The following is a 19,627-nucleotide window of genomic DNA, read 5'->3' as shown; positions in this document are numbered from 1 at the left end:
CTAGACTCTTACTTTTGGAAGAACCTCTATCAAAACATTCCAGAGACTTTTATTTTTTCCATCGTCAAGGTTATTAAAACCAACGGGGGTGGGGGGCAGACAGGGCACCTGGGTGGCTTAGTCGTAAGCATCGCCTCTTGGTTTTGGCTCAGGTCATGGTCTCAGGGTCTTGGGATCGAGCCCCGTGTCCCCACGTTGGGCTCTGTGCTTAGCGGGGAGTCTGCTGGAGATTCTCTCTCTCTCTGCCCCTCCCCCCACTCACGCACACATGGTCTCTCTCTAAATAAATAAAATCTTAAAACAACAACAACAACAATAACAACAAAGTCACAAAGCCCTTTCTATTACTCACCAACAAACAACTGGCTGTAGAGCTCCAGGCGGGTGTGACCCTCTGTGGGTGCCTTGCGGATCTGCTGGGGCAGCCGATCCACCTGTAAACTGGCTTGCTTGACATTCCTCTCCGCGGTGACCCGGTGCCACTGGTCATCATTGAGAGGGGAGGGCGACCTCACCACAATCTCCACCGGCCCATTTCCGACATCAAACGAAAAGGACACTTCGGTGGCAGCTGGAGGAGCAGAAAGCATGAGAGGCACATGAGTATTTTCCTCCCAGATAACCAAATAGCAGTGATTTCTAGAGGAAAAACAAAGCCGGGAGAGAGAAATAATCTAAGCCTATCATTTGCTACAAAAGTTCATGGCAAAATCACTTGAGGAAGGATAAAACATCAATCCGCTTTAACCATATTTCCTCCGACAAGAGGGAAATAGATGTGGATCGGGGACGGAGAATACATTTATTTTCTTACTCAGTCTTTAGAAGCTTATCGAGAGGTTACCATCATTGACTCTTTCCAGATAAGCAAACCCAGACCTGGAGAAGTTAAGCATGTGCAGAGTGTCTTAGGTTTAGTGAGCAGTGGAGCTAAGACGGTAACCCAGGCTTGTCAGGCTTCCGAGCCCCCGATCTGTTGATTACACACGATGTAACTCTTCAGTAGCTCCCAAGGCAGTGACCTGCTCCTGGAGAGCTTTCTGGAACACCTGTGTCCAGCTCCATCTGCAGGGGTTCTGGCTCGGGTGGTCTGGCATAGAGCACTGGTATTTTTAAAAGCTCCTTGGAAAATATTAATATATAGCTAGAATTGGGAGCTACTGCCTTGGGAGAGCTTACAAAACTGTATTTCATTAATGTAGTCCTTGCAGTTCCTGTTGAAAGCTAGGGAGCTGTGAGTGTTGAGGCAATGAAGGTGACCTGCATCTTTTTTGGGCCACTGTGGCTATCCACAAGGTAGCTCAAGATTCCCGCACGGCAATCCCTTTCCTGAACCATTTGCTGTGCAGTTTGGTCATTCCCCATCTGGAAGGCCGGCTGGATCCTTCTCACAACCTACCCTCCAGCACTGACCACAAATCATTCTTTTTTCATAGATCTGCTCTAAGTCCGTAATAAATCACCTTTCAATAAGAGAAAAATGGATTAGGGTGGTTTGCTTTGGCAGCTTTGGTTAAGTAGCTTTCCTACTTCACATTTTAGGTTTTAATTTCCTCAGTGACCACCTAACACTTTATAAACATGCTTTTTGAATGTGTATTTTTCTTGCGATTGGCAGGAGAGGCAGCTGAGTGGGAAAGCGGCACCCAGGTCCCCAGCTCCTTCGGCTTGCTGAGTTCTTTTCGACATTAAAGACGCGGCACGCGAGTGGATTTCCTAACTTTGCTTATAAAGAGATTCAGCCCCTTTATCTATCCACTAAGCCTTCTGCCTAATCTCTAAGCAGTTTAATTAAATATCTGTCATTTTTGGGCGCCTGGGTGGCTCAATTGGTTAAACGACTGCCTTTGGCTCAGGTCATGATCCTGGAATCCCTGGATGGAGTCCCGCATAGGGCTGCCTGCTCGGCAGGGAGTCTGCTTCTCCCTCTGACCCTCCCCCCTCTCATGTGCTCTCTCATTCTTTCTCTCTCAAATAAATAAATAAAATCTTTTAAAAAAAATCTGTCATTTTTTCCCAGGCTAATGGAAAATTCAGCTTCTTTGGACTGGTACCATTTTGAGATGGTGTCACAAGCAATCAAACTTCTAATTTAAAAACCGCAGTGGGCCAGATTCTCTCAGGACCTAGACTGTTCCCTGCCTCTGGGTCAGGCTCCTCTGAAAGCTGCATTAACTTTATTAAGCTACAGGGATTTTAGACGCAGAGCTCAATTTAATCAACCTAATTGTACCAAGGAATTTTGATCCTTTATGTCGTTAGAAAGAGAACTTTAATTTTAACACCCGTGGTGAATCTACATGGACTCCAGTGAAGTATCTCCTCTATATTAGGGGCTCATGCCTCCAGGGGTCACTGTGACTCAGTGGAGGCCAGTGACCTTCATGAAGGTTTCTCTGGAAATATCAGAATGCAGGTCGACGATCGTATGACTCACGGACTGAATGATCTTTCCCTGTATTTCCGGCAGAGTCAGTGGGGAAAAGTGGCCTCCGGTGTTAAGATTGAATCTGTTGTGTTCTTGTAGTGCTATGTTTTAGCAGATGCATTTTTAAATGTAAGTTGTCAGAAGAGCAAGAGCACAAAATTTCCTGCGCTAAGTAGGAAAGATCGTTTCATTTTAAAGGCACCAACAACCATCAGGGCAATAGAATTTAGGGATAAATTGGGTTTAACCCTAAGGTTTGACTTGGGAGGGGTAAATGCTGCTCTAATTTCCTCTCCTCCTCTCTTCCTGCTATGATGGATTTTTGTCCAGGTCTTTAAATTGTCACCATTTGGAGAAACTCCGAGTACCAACGTTTAATGAGGAATTGTCCATACTCTTTTCTCTGCTTGTCACACTAGATCCCGTGTTTCTTCCTCTGGACCATGGTCTTCTTAACATCAACACTTCACTCCAGAGAAGGCAAAGACGTCTCCAGGATCCTTCTATAGCTCGGTCCCCTCACCAGTTGGGCGCAGTAAGAGGCACTCAAGGTCAAAGGCCTCTGAAAGCAGATTCCTCCTTAAAGGGCCTCTACTCAGGCTCTAGTGTAGAAATATTCACATTTTTCATACATCCCTTCTCTGGCTTCCTGAGGAAGGGGCTGCAGGCCCCGCGTGAGTGCAAAGAAAAGGGCTCCCTTTTTTTCTTCTGTCATTCAATGTCAGCTCCCCTCACTTTGCTAAGGGATGCCTTTGAGAATCCATCTCCCAGTCAAACGGCAAGTGTGTTTTAAAAACTTCTAAAGTTCAGTTTGTGGCTGATTGCTCTTGCTCTTCTGGATGAGAGGAGCTGACATTTTAAAAGAGATAATTACAGAGAGAGTCAGGGAGCGAATAAAAGGGAGACAGCCTCAAAGACACCAGACCAACGACACTGTCCTTACTTAATGTGAGTGTCTCCAGTCGGAGGCTGCAGAGTTGCCCTGTTTCTGCCACTAAGACAGGAATTTCTTACATGCTGAAAGCAATCCTATTTCCAGAAATAAGTATTTGAGGATGGAATGGGGTGTATCGGGTGTGCCTCAGGGGAGAGAAGACTGTAGCAAACATGGATGGTTGTCTTTCTATTAGTGTCAAGAACTGGGAATTGTCCGAGATTTTACCCCCTCGGATAAACTAACAATGTAGTCTCCCATGGTTTCCTGGGTGCTGGCAGAAGGCAGAAGCCTCCTGGGTCCGAGACAAAAGACATATTGTCCACAGCAGAGCAGGCAGTATGGGCTTCATGTCCACATTGATTTCTCTTGTGCCCCACGTTCCACGGGGGGGGGGGGGGGTGCCATGTGGAGCAGCCCAGATGGATGACGCATATGCAGGGAGTTTGTGTCACTGCCGAGGGACCTGAACTTAAGACACCCCACTCTTTCAAAGGGGCGGCTAGACAACCAGCTCAATTTTTGCCCTGAGGAGAGACATTAGCTTCATTATCCTGGTCAGGAAAGAAATCTACCTCTATGTTCCAAGACTGTGTGCCGTCCTCACATCCTTAGAAAGGTCTGAACAAAGCTACTGATACCTCTTGCTCAGAAGACAAGCAGAAACTGGGGAGACCCATGGGCAATGCCCCTCCAATAAATAGCCACAGTGCCCTTTTCCAGTTTTGTCCAGGAATCTCTGTACTGCCCCAGAATCGTACGCTTCAGGTATGGATGGCCCTGCCCCAGACCCAGAACATGAATCAGGATTTGTCTAAGTCGAATTTGGCAATCTCACTCTCCTTACCAGTAACCCACTTAGGATGGGACATATCATTCCCTCCTGGCTAACAGGATACGAGGAGAGTCTTTAGGGTTCTTTTGGGACAATTTCTTAGCTCAGAGGAGAAGAGACAGTCAGCCCCTTTATACCCCTTCATCTTGGGTGGAGGTTGTGGTTCCTAATGTTGCTGGGGCCATCTTGTAATCAGACATGCTGAGAAGAACACGGAGGACAATGGGATAAACCTGGGTCTGTGATGATGTTGGTCAGCTCTTACATTATTCCCAGAGCCACTCAACACTTTTCATGTGAGACATCCATTATTGTTTGAGCCGTTTTTATTACAGCTGAAAGCATGTTCACTGTTACGGGGAATAGTTTGGGAATCAGTAGATGCGACTTCTGGTTGTAACTTTGCCTTTTCACATTTTGGGTCTCAGTTGACTGGCGTCTAAAATGATAGTTTTCCAAGACTTTCTGTGGCCAAAATGTGTTTGAAAACACTGAACTAGACAATCTCGAAGATCCCTTCGCATGGCGACATTCTGTGATCTAATCTGCAAGAGATTCTAAGAGAACTAATGAAATGAAATACAGCTAGTCTTGCTGGTAATTTTAGATATTGAATCCTTACAGGGCGAAAAGAGATTACGTGAAAAGAGAAATGCACAAGGTGGCATATTGGCATCACAGAAGAGGCCAGATGGAGGACATGCCCTTTGGATCAGTCTGGTTCAGGACTCCATCTGACGGAATGAAAACAATCAATGGGAAAGAACCACGCACAGCTCTCGGTCCGGCCCCTTTCCAGGTCCAGCAGGCGGCGCTATTCGCTCTCATTCTAACTCAACACAAGTTTTCTTCAAAAAATCACCTCCAGGCTTCAGGTACTGAGTGACAAATTTAACAACTGGCCGGAATAATAGGCTTTTGGCCTCCGAGTTCTCTCAGCAGTTGAGGTAACTTTTAGACATGCGGTCACTCAATACGGAACAGGTAAAGGGAAGAGACAAGGCCGGGTATACACAGTGAGCTTGCTGAGCCGATGGGTTAACGCTGCTGCAGTTTTGATAATGATTGGTTTTTCCATCTTAAAATGAAGCTTAAGGATTGGTAGGGTTGTTCCGCACAAAATCTCATTTGATCCATACAGCGAAACCGGTAAATAGGCGGACCAGATATTTTAGCCTCATTCTACAGTGGAGAATGTTATGGATATACTTTCTTCTTTTTTTTTTTTAGGAAGGAAGGGCTAAGTGGACATCAGGAGACCAAAGGATTTATGCAACATGAGAGGGTCATGAGAAGGGGAAGGTAGATGGCAAACAAGGTCCCTGCGAGAATCAGAGAGATGAGGAGAAGAAGGAAGAAGTAAAGGGACTATCTCTGCTCTTATCTAAGGCCGGATGTTCCATGTATAGCCTGGATGCCCTCCATCCCTTCTTCCCTATGCAAGGACATCAGACCAGAGGCCCCCCCCTCTCTTCTACAACACCAACCATTTGCTCTCTACTGGATCACTCCCACAGGAACATCTTAGCAGCCGCCACTACAAAACACTTCTCTTGACCTTATTTCCATTTCTTGGCTCTCTTTAGTTACCACATTCCTTGAAAGAGCTTCCTGTAGTCTCTGTACCTGCTCTGCTCCTCTTAGTCTTTCTTTAACCTCATCACCTAAGGCTTCCTTGTCCACTACCTTGTGAACCGGTTCCTGCCACAGGGCCTTAGCACTTACTGTTACCCAAATAACTCTGTGTCTGCTTTACCCAAATAACTCTGTGTCTGCTCTTTTACCCTTCTGCTCACGTCATCATATTAGAAATTCCTTCCCTAAACCTTCCAATTTAAATAGTGAATCCCTCTCTCAGCTGCCTTTTCTCCTTTCTCCTGAAAAAAAAATTTTGTTTGACCTACGTAGCATGCATTGTATCACCATCTGGCACAATATACATGTGCTCCTGGCCCCACTAAAGCAGAGGCATTTTCTGTTTTGTTCATTTTTGTTAGATCCTCAGCGCCTAGAACAATGCCTGCCACAGAGTAGGCACAATTTGTGAATAAATGAATGGATGAATAGAAACACTCCTGTCAACGAGGCCAAACTATTATAATATAGATACTCTGAGCAAGGAAACCCACATATTCTCCTAAGGCAAACCATAATTTAGGCGACAGGCATACATAAGGAATGGCGTCTTAGATTCCACAAGCATCTGCCCTGAGAGCATAAAGTAAGAATATATATCTTCTCACTCTAGGATCAGGATACATTAGTGACATCAGCTCGAAAAAAACTATGCTAAAGGTTGTTTCCAAATATATGACATTTGAGGATCAAAGGCTTATCCAGGATAAACTCAGCAGTGCCATCAGAAGCATATTCCAAAGGCCTCCTATCACAGAGACTCTCATTCAGTAAGTTGGGAGAGGACCTTGGAGTCTGCATTTTGCTAACGCCAGGTGTCCCTGATGAAAATGGTCCTGGAATTCTGCTTTGATCACCAAGTGCCATTCTAGCAGCAAGGTCCCAAGAATCAAAGTTTATTTCCTTTGCCATCCAAAGAAAGATGTTCAAAACTGTACAGTAAAGAGTTTAACTTTGCGGGCGCCTGGGTGGCTCAGTTGGTTGAGCGACTGCCTTTGGCTCAGGTCATGATCCTGGAGTCCCGGGATCGAGTCCCGCACCGGGCTCCCTGCTTGGCGGGGAGTCTGCTTCTCCCTCTGACCCTCCTCCCTCTCATGCTCTCCGTCTCTCATTCTCTCTCTCTCTCAAATAAATAAATTAAAAAAAAAAATCTTAAAAAAAAAAAAAAGAGTTTAACTTTGCTTCAAAGAGCGGTCCCCACACGGTCCCTAGCTTTGGAAAAGCAGCATCTAAACTCTTGAAATGCTGTGCCTGCTAGGAGTGTCTTTGTTTGCCCGAGAGTCATGCTGGATCATGTAACGATGTGATTTAGCGGGCGGGCTGACCAACAATGTGGTGGAGGGGGGAGGTGTGGTGCACACAGTTCACCCCCGGGAGGGGCTGGAGACGAAGGCCAGTCATGCGGGCAGTCAACCATTCCTACGGATTGGAGCCCAGATAAAGATTCTGAACACCAAGGCTCAGGGGAGCTGCCCTGGTTGTCGGTACCCCACACGTTCTGTCATAGTCAGTGCCAGGGAAGTGACATGTCCGTGACTCTGCAGGAAGAGCACACCTGGAAACTCAGCATCTGGCGCCTCTCGAGGTCCCTGCCCTGTGCTCTCCTTCTCCCGCCTGAGTCTAAGCTCTCCTCTTTCCCTGTGATAACCATAACCCCAAGCACAGCAGCCTTCCACAAGTTCCAAGAGTCTTCTAGAAGCTGTGGGATTGAGGGTGGGTTTGATGACCCCCTGAAGATGCAGTGGGTGTCAGAGGTGTGTGCGGCCCCGCACGGGCTGTGGTCCTTCTAAGCTTGCAGGGGGATTCTCGGCAAAAACCAAACACCCACTTCAGTTTCGAAATATGTGATTGAGCCCAATCATGTGGGGCTGGAGGACTTCTGAGAATGGATTTTAACTTCCACGCTCGCCTTCACAGCCCAGAAAGGGAATTGAATCTGTGAGATGCTGACATCCAGTTATAACTAAGCACAGAGCGTTGGTTTTTCTAACCAATACTGCCCTGCCTTTCATACTGTGAAGGAAATTTAAAAAAATAACCTATTTTTTCTTTGTAATAGTCACAGTGTGTGAATACAGAAATTTTTAGAGCCAAATATGCATATTCACACCCTAAAACTCGATGTTAAACACATCTGAAAATGAACACTGAGAAGGAAAGTTTATTTGAAGTCTTCTGGAAATTCTTCAAGGAAATGCCTGGAGCTTAAGAATCAATGTTATGAACTCATTTTAGAACCTCTGGTATCTTGATAACCTCTTGAGTATGAGAAATATTTCTCTTTATGTATGTTGGCCTTTAAGCTTTTTATTACGGTTAAAAAATAACTTCACAAACAAAGACCTCCACAGAGAAAAGGAAGCAAAAGGGAGTTACCATTGGCCATGCAAGAAACAGAGAGCTGTCTTTAAAATGCAAAGTCTTTCTAATTTTAGTTTTCTCCATGCATTTAATTGTCGTCTGAGAATAACTTCTTGAATATTAATGGACCTGTATGACTGAAAAAAGAAAAAGACAAAAATCTTTCCAAAATGACATGTGGTGTGAAACAGGACCTGTCCTTAGCAAGGGACACGTCGACAGGTTTTAAATACCCTCATGTTTGGAACCAGTGGAGACTTGTGTGCTGGGCAGAGAGTGCCCCGTTTGGAAGAATAGATGAAAGTCCCAGATGGTGACTGTGGGGATAGGGTATTTGTGATAAAAGGAAATGTAGAAGCTGCTTTGTAGAAACTGTGAAATTGGATGCCTGTGGAGTCTCCAGAGATGGAGAGGAACGTCAAACGAGCTTTTCTCTTGACCACAGCCAGATTGTGTGGCAAAATGAGAAACATGCACTGAAGGAAGTGTGCTCCGGTGGAGGACCAGGGGTAATTTATGGGGTTGGTTTTGGGTGATGTCAGATAGAGCAGGTGCATTGAGATGTACGGCTTTGGAGAGTTCAAGGAGAATGGACTTGGGGATGTGAGGTTCAAAGGAGGAAATACAACCGCATGCTGAAACAGACAGAATCGGAAAACAGACAACAGGTGTAAACTTGAACCACCCTGGAGCTTATAAGGAGACAACATACCAGTCGGTTAGTGAATTGGGGCTTCTAAATGGCTGAGTGGTGGATGGCTCTGCCTACGTGGACACTGATAATGAGGAAAAGCCACCGACCCCAGGAGGAGAGGATGAGGCTGTGGAGGAGGTCCGCTGGTGAGATCTGGGAATACGTCTGATTTCCAGGTGCCACGGACCGAGTTGCAGCCCAGGCTTTAGGTCTTAGCACAAGCACTGTTTGTCTCTCTCTCTTTTGTGGCAAATTATTTCCTATCCACCATACCCTTTCAGTGCCCCATTGGCATGACTTCAGATGAAATCTCTCTAATAAAAAAAAAGTGCCAAATAAAGATTCTACATTCTACATGCCATGGACACAGAATATAAAAAGAGATTTATTCTGTTTTCCATGACAACACCAGATGCACCTCAACTCAACAGTATAGTTGCAGTATCAGGCAAAGAGTGGAGAAAAGGGGAAACCGCGCCACAGAGTAACAGAGACTTTAAATGAGAATGCTGAGAGATAGGAAAGAATAGGAGAACGACTGTCTATATAACAAGCTTTCTGAAAGTGTGAAAAACTTCTCTCAAAGTTCCTTGGAATCTCTGCAAGAGATGCACGGCTGACTTAAATTATCTTGTTCATTTTCTCTAGCTACGATGACTTAAATTTGTTCATTACCTTCTATATGGTAGGAATATTAGAAATGAGGAATCTTAGGGTTGAATATTAAAAATACAGGACCTCAGAGAAATGTCTCAGATAAATGCTCCATCAGTATTGTAGAAGGGTTAATACACCTGAAGTCATATATGGAGTTTGCTATCGTGTGGGATCATGGGTCTGAGAATTCACAACAGGAAGCCAGGAGATCAGAATGTGAGAAAAATCTAACTTTTAAAAGTTAAGCCCAACAATAAAGGATCATTGGTTAAATGAAGCACCTGGCAACTGAGACACTGTTCCCCAATCTTTTTATAACCCATGCTCCCATTTGTTGCCATAATAATCTAATTATCATCTCCAGATGCTGATGTGCCCAGATACGGGAGGCTGGTGGAGGATAAAACAAATTCCTGAGTGTCTCAGATAAATGCCCCACCAACCAACATTTTTTTTTTTTAAGATTTATTTATATATTTCAGAGAGAGACAGAGTGGGAGTGTGTGAGTTGGGGGAGGGGCAGAGGGAGAGACTCTTAAGCAGACTCCCCGCTAATTGCGGAGCTGGATACAGGGCTTGATCTCATGATCCATGAGATCATGACCTGAGCCAAACCAAGAGTTGGATGCTTAACTGACTGAGCCACCCAGGCTCCCTCCCAACAATAATTTTTTTGTGCATTACATTCTGTAGATTGTAGAACAAAAACAATAGTTTTTCTGTTTTGTTTTGTTAATATAAAATAATGGTTTTTCAAAGTACACATGCTCTCTTAGAGATTCTGATATAGTCTCTGTCCTCAGCTGAAAAAAGAAGTCACTGTTGTGGAGTTTAAAAAAAAGAAAAAACTGACATGAAAATCTGCTTCTAAAGTATCATTACATGAAACAAGTGGGTTTTAAACAGTGTGCACCATATGATCTTATTTTTGTAAAAAATCATATGTAAGTGCATAGAAAAATGTTGAGAAATGTGCACACCAAAAGAGTATTGTTAAGTACACTAGAATATGAGATTACAGCTGATTTTTTTGGTTTATTCTTTCTGCTTCCCTGGATTTTTAAATCATTTAACAATAAACCAACAATATTTGTATAATTTTTAAAAGCCACAATTTGATAATTTCCACTTCTTTAACAAAGATTGGTGACATTTTAAGCAACTCTATTCTATAATTTTAACAAGTGTTTAATCAGAGAGATTAATCAAAATGCAAAGAATGGGATTTCATTTAACTACAGAGAATTCGAGGGAATTTAAAAGTGGACCAAAACATTCCTTCTTAGTTCTTTACTGTTTTTAAGATACCTGAGAAGATTAAAGAAGAGAGAGAGTCTGGTCAAACTGTACCATAAAATAATTTTGAACAAGGTGCGAATTTTTTTCCTATTAAAAATGGCTAAAAATAAGGGCATGCTATTTTTCAAAGTAAAATCCTCACAGGTCTGAAGTGCCCACATGTTCCGATGTTTAATGTATACAGGAATCGGGATGCAAGATGAGCATAATTCAGTGTTATAATTACACTTGACAGATATACACTGTTTCTATTATTGCCTCTGGTTACACTTACCCAGAAAGACCCTGCAAAATACTAAATACCAACCATTCTCCATGAGAAGTCATTTGGCCTTCTCATCAGTTCTCATCACAGGAATCAAATTCAGAGATGCAGAAAAACAAATTTGATCGTTTTAACACTATCTGCAAAAGCAAGTAAAATGAGTAATTTCCCAAGAGGCGTTGGGCCCAGCTAGCTTTCTTTTGTCAAACTCCTAACACAGATATGTGGGTGGGTCATTACTCTAATGAAAAATGTCTTTTAGGGCGCCTGGGTGGCTCAGTTGGTTAAGCGACTGCCTTCAGCTCAGGTCATGATCCTGGAGTCCCTGGATCGAGTCCCGCATCGGGGTCCCGTCTCGGCCGGGAGTCTGCTTCGCCCTCTGACCCTCCCCCCTCTCATGTGCTCTCTCTCTCAAATAAATAAATAAAATCTTTAAAAAAAAAAAAAAAGAAAGAAAAATGTCTTTTAATTGGTCCCTGGGCTTTCACTATATTCTTTTCAATTCCTCAAATGCTCCACGATCTTCCTCCTCTCCTTGCTTTTGCCTGTGCTATTTACTCTCTGGAGAAATGCCTTTATCTCATTTATTTGCTTGTCCTCCTCCGAGGCAGATCCAATGCCGCATCTTCTGGAACCTGCCTCGATCTCTTTAGGCAAGGTGAAAGCTGACTCCTTTTCACTGCCGCGGGAGCTGTGGCAGAGAATGCCAACTTTTCACGAGAAGTTTATGTTTTCCTTTCAATAGTCACCCCCGAGAAGCTGTCACACATCCAGGAGCTGCATTTTCCAGTCCCTAGAAATCTAGGTGGAGCCATGTGACCAGTTACCACCAGTGGAATGAGAGTGGGAGAGTGTGTCACCTCTGGGCCGGTGTGGATACGGAAGCAAGGCTTCTCCACCCTCCCTTTCTCCGTCTGCCAGCTGGACTTAGTAAAGCCAAGGCTCCAGGAGATGGTGGGGCCACAACACAAAAGGAGCCTTGAGCTCAAGTCACCGTGTGCAAGAACTTCATGGAGCAGAACATGCGTGCTAGACCGCTATACAGTCACCAAAACCTGGGGTGTTAGTCATCACAGCAGCTTAACTTATTCCTACATATGAACATCTCTTATTCCTGAATCACTTACTTAGGAGGTTAAAAAGTTAACCAAAGGGTCTTCTCCATTAGACCAATGGAACTTTGAAGGGATGACTATCATAGTGGTCTTACTATAGTTTCAACATCCATCTCTCTATCAGAACACTGTAACATATAAAAAAAATATGGGTTGTAGTATTATATTTGAATGAATTATTGGAATTCTGTAATTGCTAGAACAATGACATTTTAGAGCAAAGAGAAGGGGTAGGAGCCATCTGGGAGCCTAGACTGACTCCTCGAAGTGCCTGTGAATGTCGGAGCCACCTCCTTCGCTCATCCCACCAAGGTGAGTCCCACGGAAAAGAGAGGCAGAACTGCGCTTTGCCTATCAGAAAGGCAAACAAACGCTTGTCCTCTAGGGAGGTTTGTCAAGGACAAGCTCAACTTTGAGAAACATGGGAAGAAATTTCCTTTGTTCTGCAACATTTCTGCTCAACATTGAACGGACTCCAGAACCTACAACGCAGACCTCGAGCTGACACGTACAGGTTTATTTTTCAGCCACACTTAGAAAACAAACAAACCACAGAAGTCTTTATGGTTAGCCATGGAATCTGAGTGCCATTTACAAGGCCATATCTATAAGAAAGTGTATTCCAAGGTTCCGAAGAGCCAGCTCAGAAGCTCCTATACCACAGTCCTACGTAAATCAGGAAGACATGGGAAAAAAGTAAAACATAAATATTATATATAGAGAAACAAGTCTTCTTTCCCTAAAGTGTTTAAGAAGAGTATATTTCAGCTATGGCCCTCGTCCTATATGAGATTTCACGGAAGGCTTTATGTTTCTCTTTGTCTTCTCAAAGTTCCTATCTTGATTGCTGTTAAAAGTTACCTTGTAATTTGAGCAAAATATGTCTTTAAAAAGAGAACTCCCTGAAATCTTCATTTGTAAAAAACTGTATTTGTACGGTTTTTCCAGCTGACATCTAGTTGGCCTGTGTTCGGTCACCTGGTTTTAATTTAGGTGTTCGATGACTTGCAAAACCCTAGCATTGTTACGTTTACCGTTGTCTTCGGCCCTTTGAGATATGTCTGGTTTTGAGCTATTTCAAGTAATCTTCCCCAGTTACTCACTATATTTAAATGAAGCTTTGCTCCCTGATTTATTGCATCTTCTTCTTCTTTTAAGCAGCTTTGAATGAATTGGTCCCAAGTGTCATCCTTCGTTGAATCAATTCGCCAGCATTAGTAACAGGCGCTGATGATGGCACAACTTTGTCTCCTTGAGACATTTGTTTCTATGAAAATAGAGAGCCTGTAGAGATACTGTTCTCTTCTAAAATGGCAGAAGTAAGGTCTCTAATCCCATGATAACTCCAAGCAGAGATTTGTACTTTGCTCACTAATCCCGGTGTTTATTACTGAGTAATAATAGTACTTTTCCTCCCATCTCAGCCTCGCACCAGAATGCATGAATCCAAGCCTCTTTAATCAATTCTCGTAGAATGCCTGTTGTCTTCTGGCTGGCCACAGGCAGGCTGATTCCAGTAGTTGGTCTTTTCGACACTTTCACATGGCATTTTTTTTTTTTTAGATTTTATTTATTGATTTGAGACAGAGAGAATGAGAGACAGAGAGCACGAGAGGGGGGAGGGTCAGAGGGAGAAGCAGACTCCCTGCCGAGCAGGGAGCCCGATGCGGGACTCGATCCCGGGACTCCAGGATCACGACCCGAGCCGAAGGCAGTCGCTTAACCAACTGAGCCACCCAGGTGCCCCCACATGGCATTTTTTTGAAAGAAAAGATTTTGTGTCCTACCACGCACAGTAAATAGTACAGAACACATTAGGATTAGAGAAAGCAAGATAGAAGAAGAAACATTCTATAAGCAAAAATATCTCTATGAAACTGCAGCATTCTTCTATAGGAATGACACCCACCATATATACTCTATTCAGACAAACACTATATAAAGATGCTCCTTAATGAGGATGTCTATGTAATTTTCCAAGCAGTGCATGGAATTGTCTTGTAGAAATTTCAATATTTTTAGAAAAATGAAAGACTTCTATGATATGTATGTTTTATATTTTAAATCAAGATGTGGTAAAAAAAATTATTTGTGTGGGCAGGATTTCAATGGGGGAGGGGAGAGACAATTCCAGAACAGGCAAAGACACAGTGGGTCACAAGAAAGTTTGGGTGGAGACCAGAGAATGTCAGTAGGTGGAGGATGGGGGGGGGCGGGGGCTAAAGCAAAGCACGTGGTACTGGTGGGTGAGGGGCAAAGTTCATATGTAAAGAAGACTGAAAAATTAGGTTAAAGCCTGGAATCATTTGCCAAGCTTAAGTACTTGAACTTTGCATTATAATGCATTGACAAACCATCATGGTGTATAAGAAAAGGAATGATAGGGCAGATCTGTAGAAATCTGTCCTCACCGGGGAGGGTGGATGTCAGGAAGGAGGGAAGGAGGTGAGGGAGAATAATTATAAGGCTGTTTGAATCAAGAATCCAAGGCATTTCAGCTAAAGGAGCCATCATGGGTGATAAAGAGAAGTTTGGGAAGACTTCATTATCTTTTCATTTTTGTTTCATTCATCTTTTTCCAACTAGTTGGAATTGATGCTTTCTCTGGGACTGTTCTGGTATGATGACATACCATCAGGAATGTCAGAATAACATTTCTCTATATTAAAAATAGAGTGTTCTATCAAGATAAACAGTCTATCTAGTGTGGGGACATCAGTGAAACATTAAATATGACTTCGATCTTTCTAACCTGGGTCATGAAGAAAGTGGTGATGACATTAATTAAGATGGGGAGCACAGGAGAGGGCTTTTGGGTGAAGATGATGGATTTTCATTTTGACATACTGAGCTTGAGGTACCTATGGGTGATTCTGATGGATCCTTAATTAGAATTTACAAGTAGGGGTCCATGATTTTAGGAAACCTCCTAATTACATTTAGTTGAAGCATGTGTGCAGGCTGGAATTTATTTGAAGCAGATATCATTTGTTCTGATATAATCCTCCTCCTCCCATCATCTTTAGGAGAACTGAGAACCAGAGCATGGAAAGTTAAGACGATGCTTCCGTATGAGCTCACTTAGAATGGGAGGTGGCAAGCCACATGTGAGGCTGATGGCCTCCAGCAGGTTTATGGGATTGTTGATGCTGGAAGAGCCCTTAAAGAAGGTCCAGCTTGCCCTTCTTATTTTCCCAGGGAATGTGATGACATCTGGGTAGGTAAAGCAACTTCGATCTTTCTAGATCTAGATGCTTTCTAGACAGACAGATGGTCTGTCAGCCTAGAATCCTGGTCTTTATTTCTCTTGTTGAAAAACTGTTTTATTAATTTTTTTTTTGTCATTCAATCATTCCAGATTTTCTCACAGCAGGATTTTTTCTTTTTCCATTAAAGTATAATTTATAGATAGTAAAATGTGCAAGTCTTAAGTGTTCAGTTGAGTAAATTTTTACATATCTGATCACTCCTTGGATCAAGATATAGAACATTTCCACCACTGCAGAAGGTTCCTTTGAGCCCCTCCCCCTTCCAGTCAATACTTCCAATCTCCAGAGATGGCCACTGTTGTGACTTCTAGTTTTGTGGATTACTGTGGTCTATTTTTGAATGTCACATAAAAAGAAACCAGTATGTGTTGTACTATATGTGCAATGTACTGTCTGTGAGGGAATCTTGTCTCTTAACATTTACTTACTTTTTATTGTCCTAAAATGCCTTTACTTTGACTATGTAAATAGCCTGGGGGCTAAAACAGAGGTTCTAAGGGCACAGGGGCCTGCAGTGAGGTCCTCAGGAGTCTGCTCTGGATTCCACCTGATTTTCAGAGCAGAAGTTGGGTCCCGGCCGAGGGGCAAGCTATCTCTTTGGGTGTGTGGCCAGTAACACCCAAGGTAACTGGTAATTTTTCATATCAGGAGGACATCCTCCTCTAAAGTCTACCCTTATAACTCTAGGGCACCTTTGCCGTCTATTCAAATGACTGTCCCTCCAGGGAGATGGGCAAAGAAATCTGAGTAAATTTAATCTGACTCTGTTATTTACTAATCATTTGCATATCTTCTAATACTTCAAATGCAAACAGCTAATACATTACCTAGCTTTAATGTAGCACAAATTTCATCTTTAAATTGTATCTCTGAACTTTTTTCTTTTTGGTCTCTAATAGAAATTAAAAAACTACATCAGAAGCTAGAGAAATTTTTTTTAATTAAAAAATCACAATAATGTTCAGGTTTTTAATTTTTTCTGATCTATTTTTTTCCTTAGGTATTTTTCCCTTATGTATTTTAATGACCAAGTCAGAATCATTCTTTAGATCCCAAACCTTTAATACAAACTGAACTCATAGCTAGACTTGCAAAGTAGTAGAATCACTAAAATTCTTCCTAAATCTATGTTGATAACCCAGGTTGGTTTAGATAATTAAAAGAAAATTAATACAAATTAATTAGGTGCTAACACCTGACTTGTATTAATAAAAACTCACAATATATATAAAAGGAAAAAAAAAACCCTAAATAGCATCCCCATGGCACAACAGGCCAGCTAAGTGGAGTCAGACATTTCTCATGTTGATATAAGTGAAGATCTTTAATGTAAAAGTTGTTCCAATTCTGAAATAGTGGAAGATAAATTGCCATTAGTTTATTTCTTCTGATTCATCAGTTTTTACATATTGCAGAATATTTTCTGACTTTCTTGAGCATGTGTACTGCAGAAGGCTGCATCTTGGAAAATGAAAGTTTTTCCTTAATACCTTTTCCTAAGATTAGAAGGACATTAGACTGCTGCCTCCACATTTTTGTGGAGATATTCCTGCTAAATGTAAATATTTTCTCCAAGCCATCCTGATATCTGAGAAAGCTCAAACTTGGGTGAATATAGGAGCTTATTCTAACGTATTACAACAGTTTCTGGTTGCTTTTCCTGAATGTCTCCTAGTCAGTGAACACGTCCTTCAAAAATTTTCCATCGTGTCAAAAAAAATTTTTTTTTCCACCGTGTCCTCTGAAATCTCTTTTAAATTTTTGAGCAAAAATAAAAACTTAACTTGTAACTATCAGAGGTGATGGATGTTAACTAGACTTACAGCAGTGATCATTTTGCAATATATAAAAATACTGAATCATTATGTTGTACACCTGCAGCTAATATAGTTACATGTCAATTATATATCACTTAAAAAAAAGAAAAACCCCTCCATGGTCACTGTTTATCGTCAGACAGTTCCAACAGTTTCCTGATTGCAGCCCACCTTCAGGAACCTCATGTATAAACATCAGCACTGCAGCCCCTTCTCCCAGTGATGTCGGGGGTGGGGGAGCCTGCAGCTGGGCTTATTCTTCACTCTCATTGCTTCTTCCAGTATTCTATGGCACCAGAGGCTTTGTTCAGCAAAGCGTCCCCCTGTGACACACCCTTACTCTCCCCATGCTTCCTGCTGTCATGCTTTGGATCTGAGTACTGGAACATTTGGCTCACAGGCTCCATGTCCACTCCATCCATTGCCATCACCACCTGGGGCCCCCGCGGTGATGTGGATGACCTGCCAACCCTCTGGCCTCTTCATCATTCCCTGACTTTCTCCACAGCCCTTTCATACAACCTACAATCCCACTTGCATGGCCAGCCCATGCATCTCAGACCTTCTTATCACCCCAACTGCTTTCCCGTGAAATCTCGAATTGCAAAATTTCCCCAGCCATCATCTGTCCTTCCACCTTTCAGTGTGTTCTTTGTCAGTGTTTTGAACACCAGCCCTTTCACCATGGTGATCCCCTTCTCCACCTAGATTTTCCATGGTTCTCCATTTAGACTAGCACCTCCTCCGTTCGTCTCATTCGCTCGGCAAACTCCTACACGACACCTGCTGTGGGCCAGGCAGTGCTCTGGCCCTGAGGAGGCAATGGTACATGACGCTCCATAGCCCTCCCTGCACTCATGTTAGGTGTAGAAACCCCTTTCTTTCTTTCTTTTTTTTTTTTAAAGATTCTATTTATTTATTTGACAGAGCGAGAGAGAGAGCGCGCAAGTAGGCAGAGCGGCAGGCAGAGGGACAGAGAGAAGCAGACTCCCCGCTGAGCAGAGAGCCCGATGCGGGGCTCGATCCCAGGACCCTGGGATCATGACCTGAGCCGAAGGCAGACACTTAGCTGACTGAGCCACCCAGGCGCCCCCAGTAACACCTTTCTGATGTATCCACACCATGTAAGACTGGCATCCTGAGCCTGAAGTGTTCTTTCTCATTCATTTTGAGGCTCATTTAAAATGATACAATCTCTAGGGCGCCTGGGTGGCTCAGTTGGTTAAGCGACTGCCTTCGGCTCAGGTCATGATCCTGGAGTCCCGGGATCGAGTCCTGCATTGGGCTCCCTGCTCGGCGGGGAGTCTGCTTCTCCCTCTGACCCTCCTCCCTCTCATGCTCTCTGTCTCTCATTCTCTCTCTCGCAAATAAATAAAATCTTAAAAAAAAAAAAAGATACAATCTCTAAAGAACATTTTCTGATTCTCCAGTCAGAACTAACCGTTGCTGCATCTGGGTCACCGCTGTATATCACTTGTACTTCTGATATTTATTTCATCTTATCCAAAATGTTGTTTTCTATGCTAGTCTCTCCCACTGGATGGTGGAGTTCCTCTTTGGCACGTACAGAGCAGGCAATAAATATTGGCTGGAATACCTAGACCACTATATGTTTAGAATCAGATCTGAGGCTTGCCAAAATGTCTCCATTGCTTGTAACATGCTTCGTACTTGTTAGCAATGCCACGTGCTCATAGCTCCCACACACCTGTCACGTTCCCCATTCCGACACTTTCGTTCATGCTTCTGTTTGCACTGTCTTCTCCTCCTAGAATTCTTTCCCCCACTTCTTCGTCTACCTAACATCTTTGCCCGTTCTTTCTGACCTAACCCAGCATCCCCTCATCTTCCTCTTCATTCCCAGGAAGGGTTTTGTACCTCTCCTCTAGATGTGTAGAGTACCTTAAGGCTATCATTGTGATTTACTTATCGTGTTTTAATGATTGCAAGTGCCCTATCTGGAATCAGCTGTGTGATCTGTGTAGTCCCAGTTTCTCCTTCTGTAAAATGTGGCTAAAACTTGTTATAAAACCTAAAACTGTTAATACCTATAAAAGCTTTAGAAACAGTGCCTGGCACTTAAGAAAGGTTCAGTGGAAGTCGCATCTGTACTGTTATCAATGTTTTTGTCTCCTTCATTAGGTGAGAATGTTGGGGTCCCTTGTCTTCATCTTAGACTCTCCAGGATCTACCCATTGCCTCTGCCCCGGCAGGTGCCCAGTAAGTGGTGGTCTGACGATGGGACCATGGTCATGATCACCATCTTAGCCAGAAAAGGGTTCTAGACAAGTCAAGTTGTTCCCTAGGGGTAACTCTGA

At 43.1% G+C, this 19,627-nt stretch overlaps 1 protein-coding gene across 1 annotated transcript in view; it reads right to left on the bottom strand.

Annotated features, from left to right (window-relative positions):
* CNTNAP2 (contactin associated protein 2) overlaps positions 1 to 19,627 on the bottom strand; it is a 1,342,199-nt gene that overhangs the window by 208,367 nt on the left and 1,114,205 nt on the right. The window contains exon 17 of the mRNA XM_044920022.1: positions 353 to 571. Within this exon, the coding sequence (XP_044775957.1) occupies positions 353 to 571 (219 nt within the window). The remainder of the gene's footprint in view (positions 1 to 352; positions 572 to 19,627) is intronic.

This window comes from Neomonachus schauinslandi, chromosome 12, assembly GCF_002201575.2.
Source record: "Neomonachus schauinslandi chromosome 12, ASM220157v2, whole genome shotgun sequence".
In the NCBI taxonomy this organism is placed as follows: Eukaryota; Metazoa; Chordata; class Mammalia; order Carnivora; family Phocidae; genus Neomonachus; species Neomonachus schauinslandi.
This window is presented reverse-complemented; position numbering and strand designations above follow the sequence as displayed.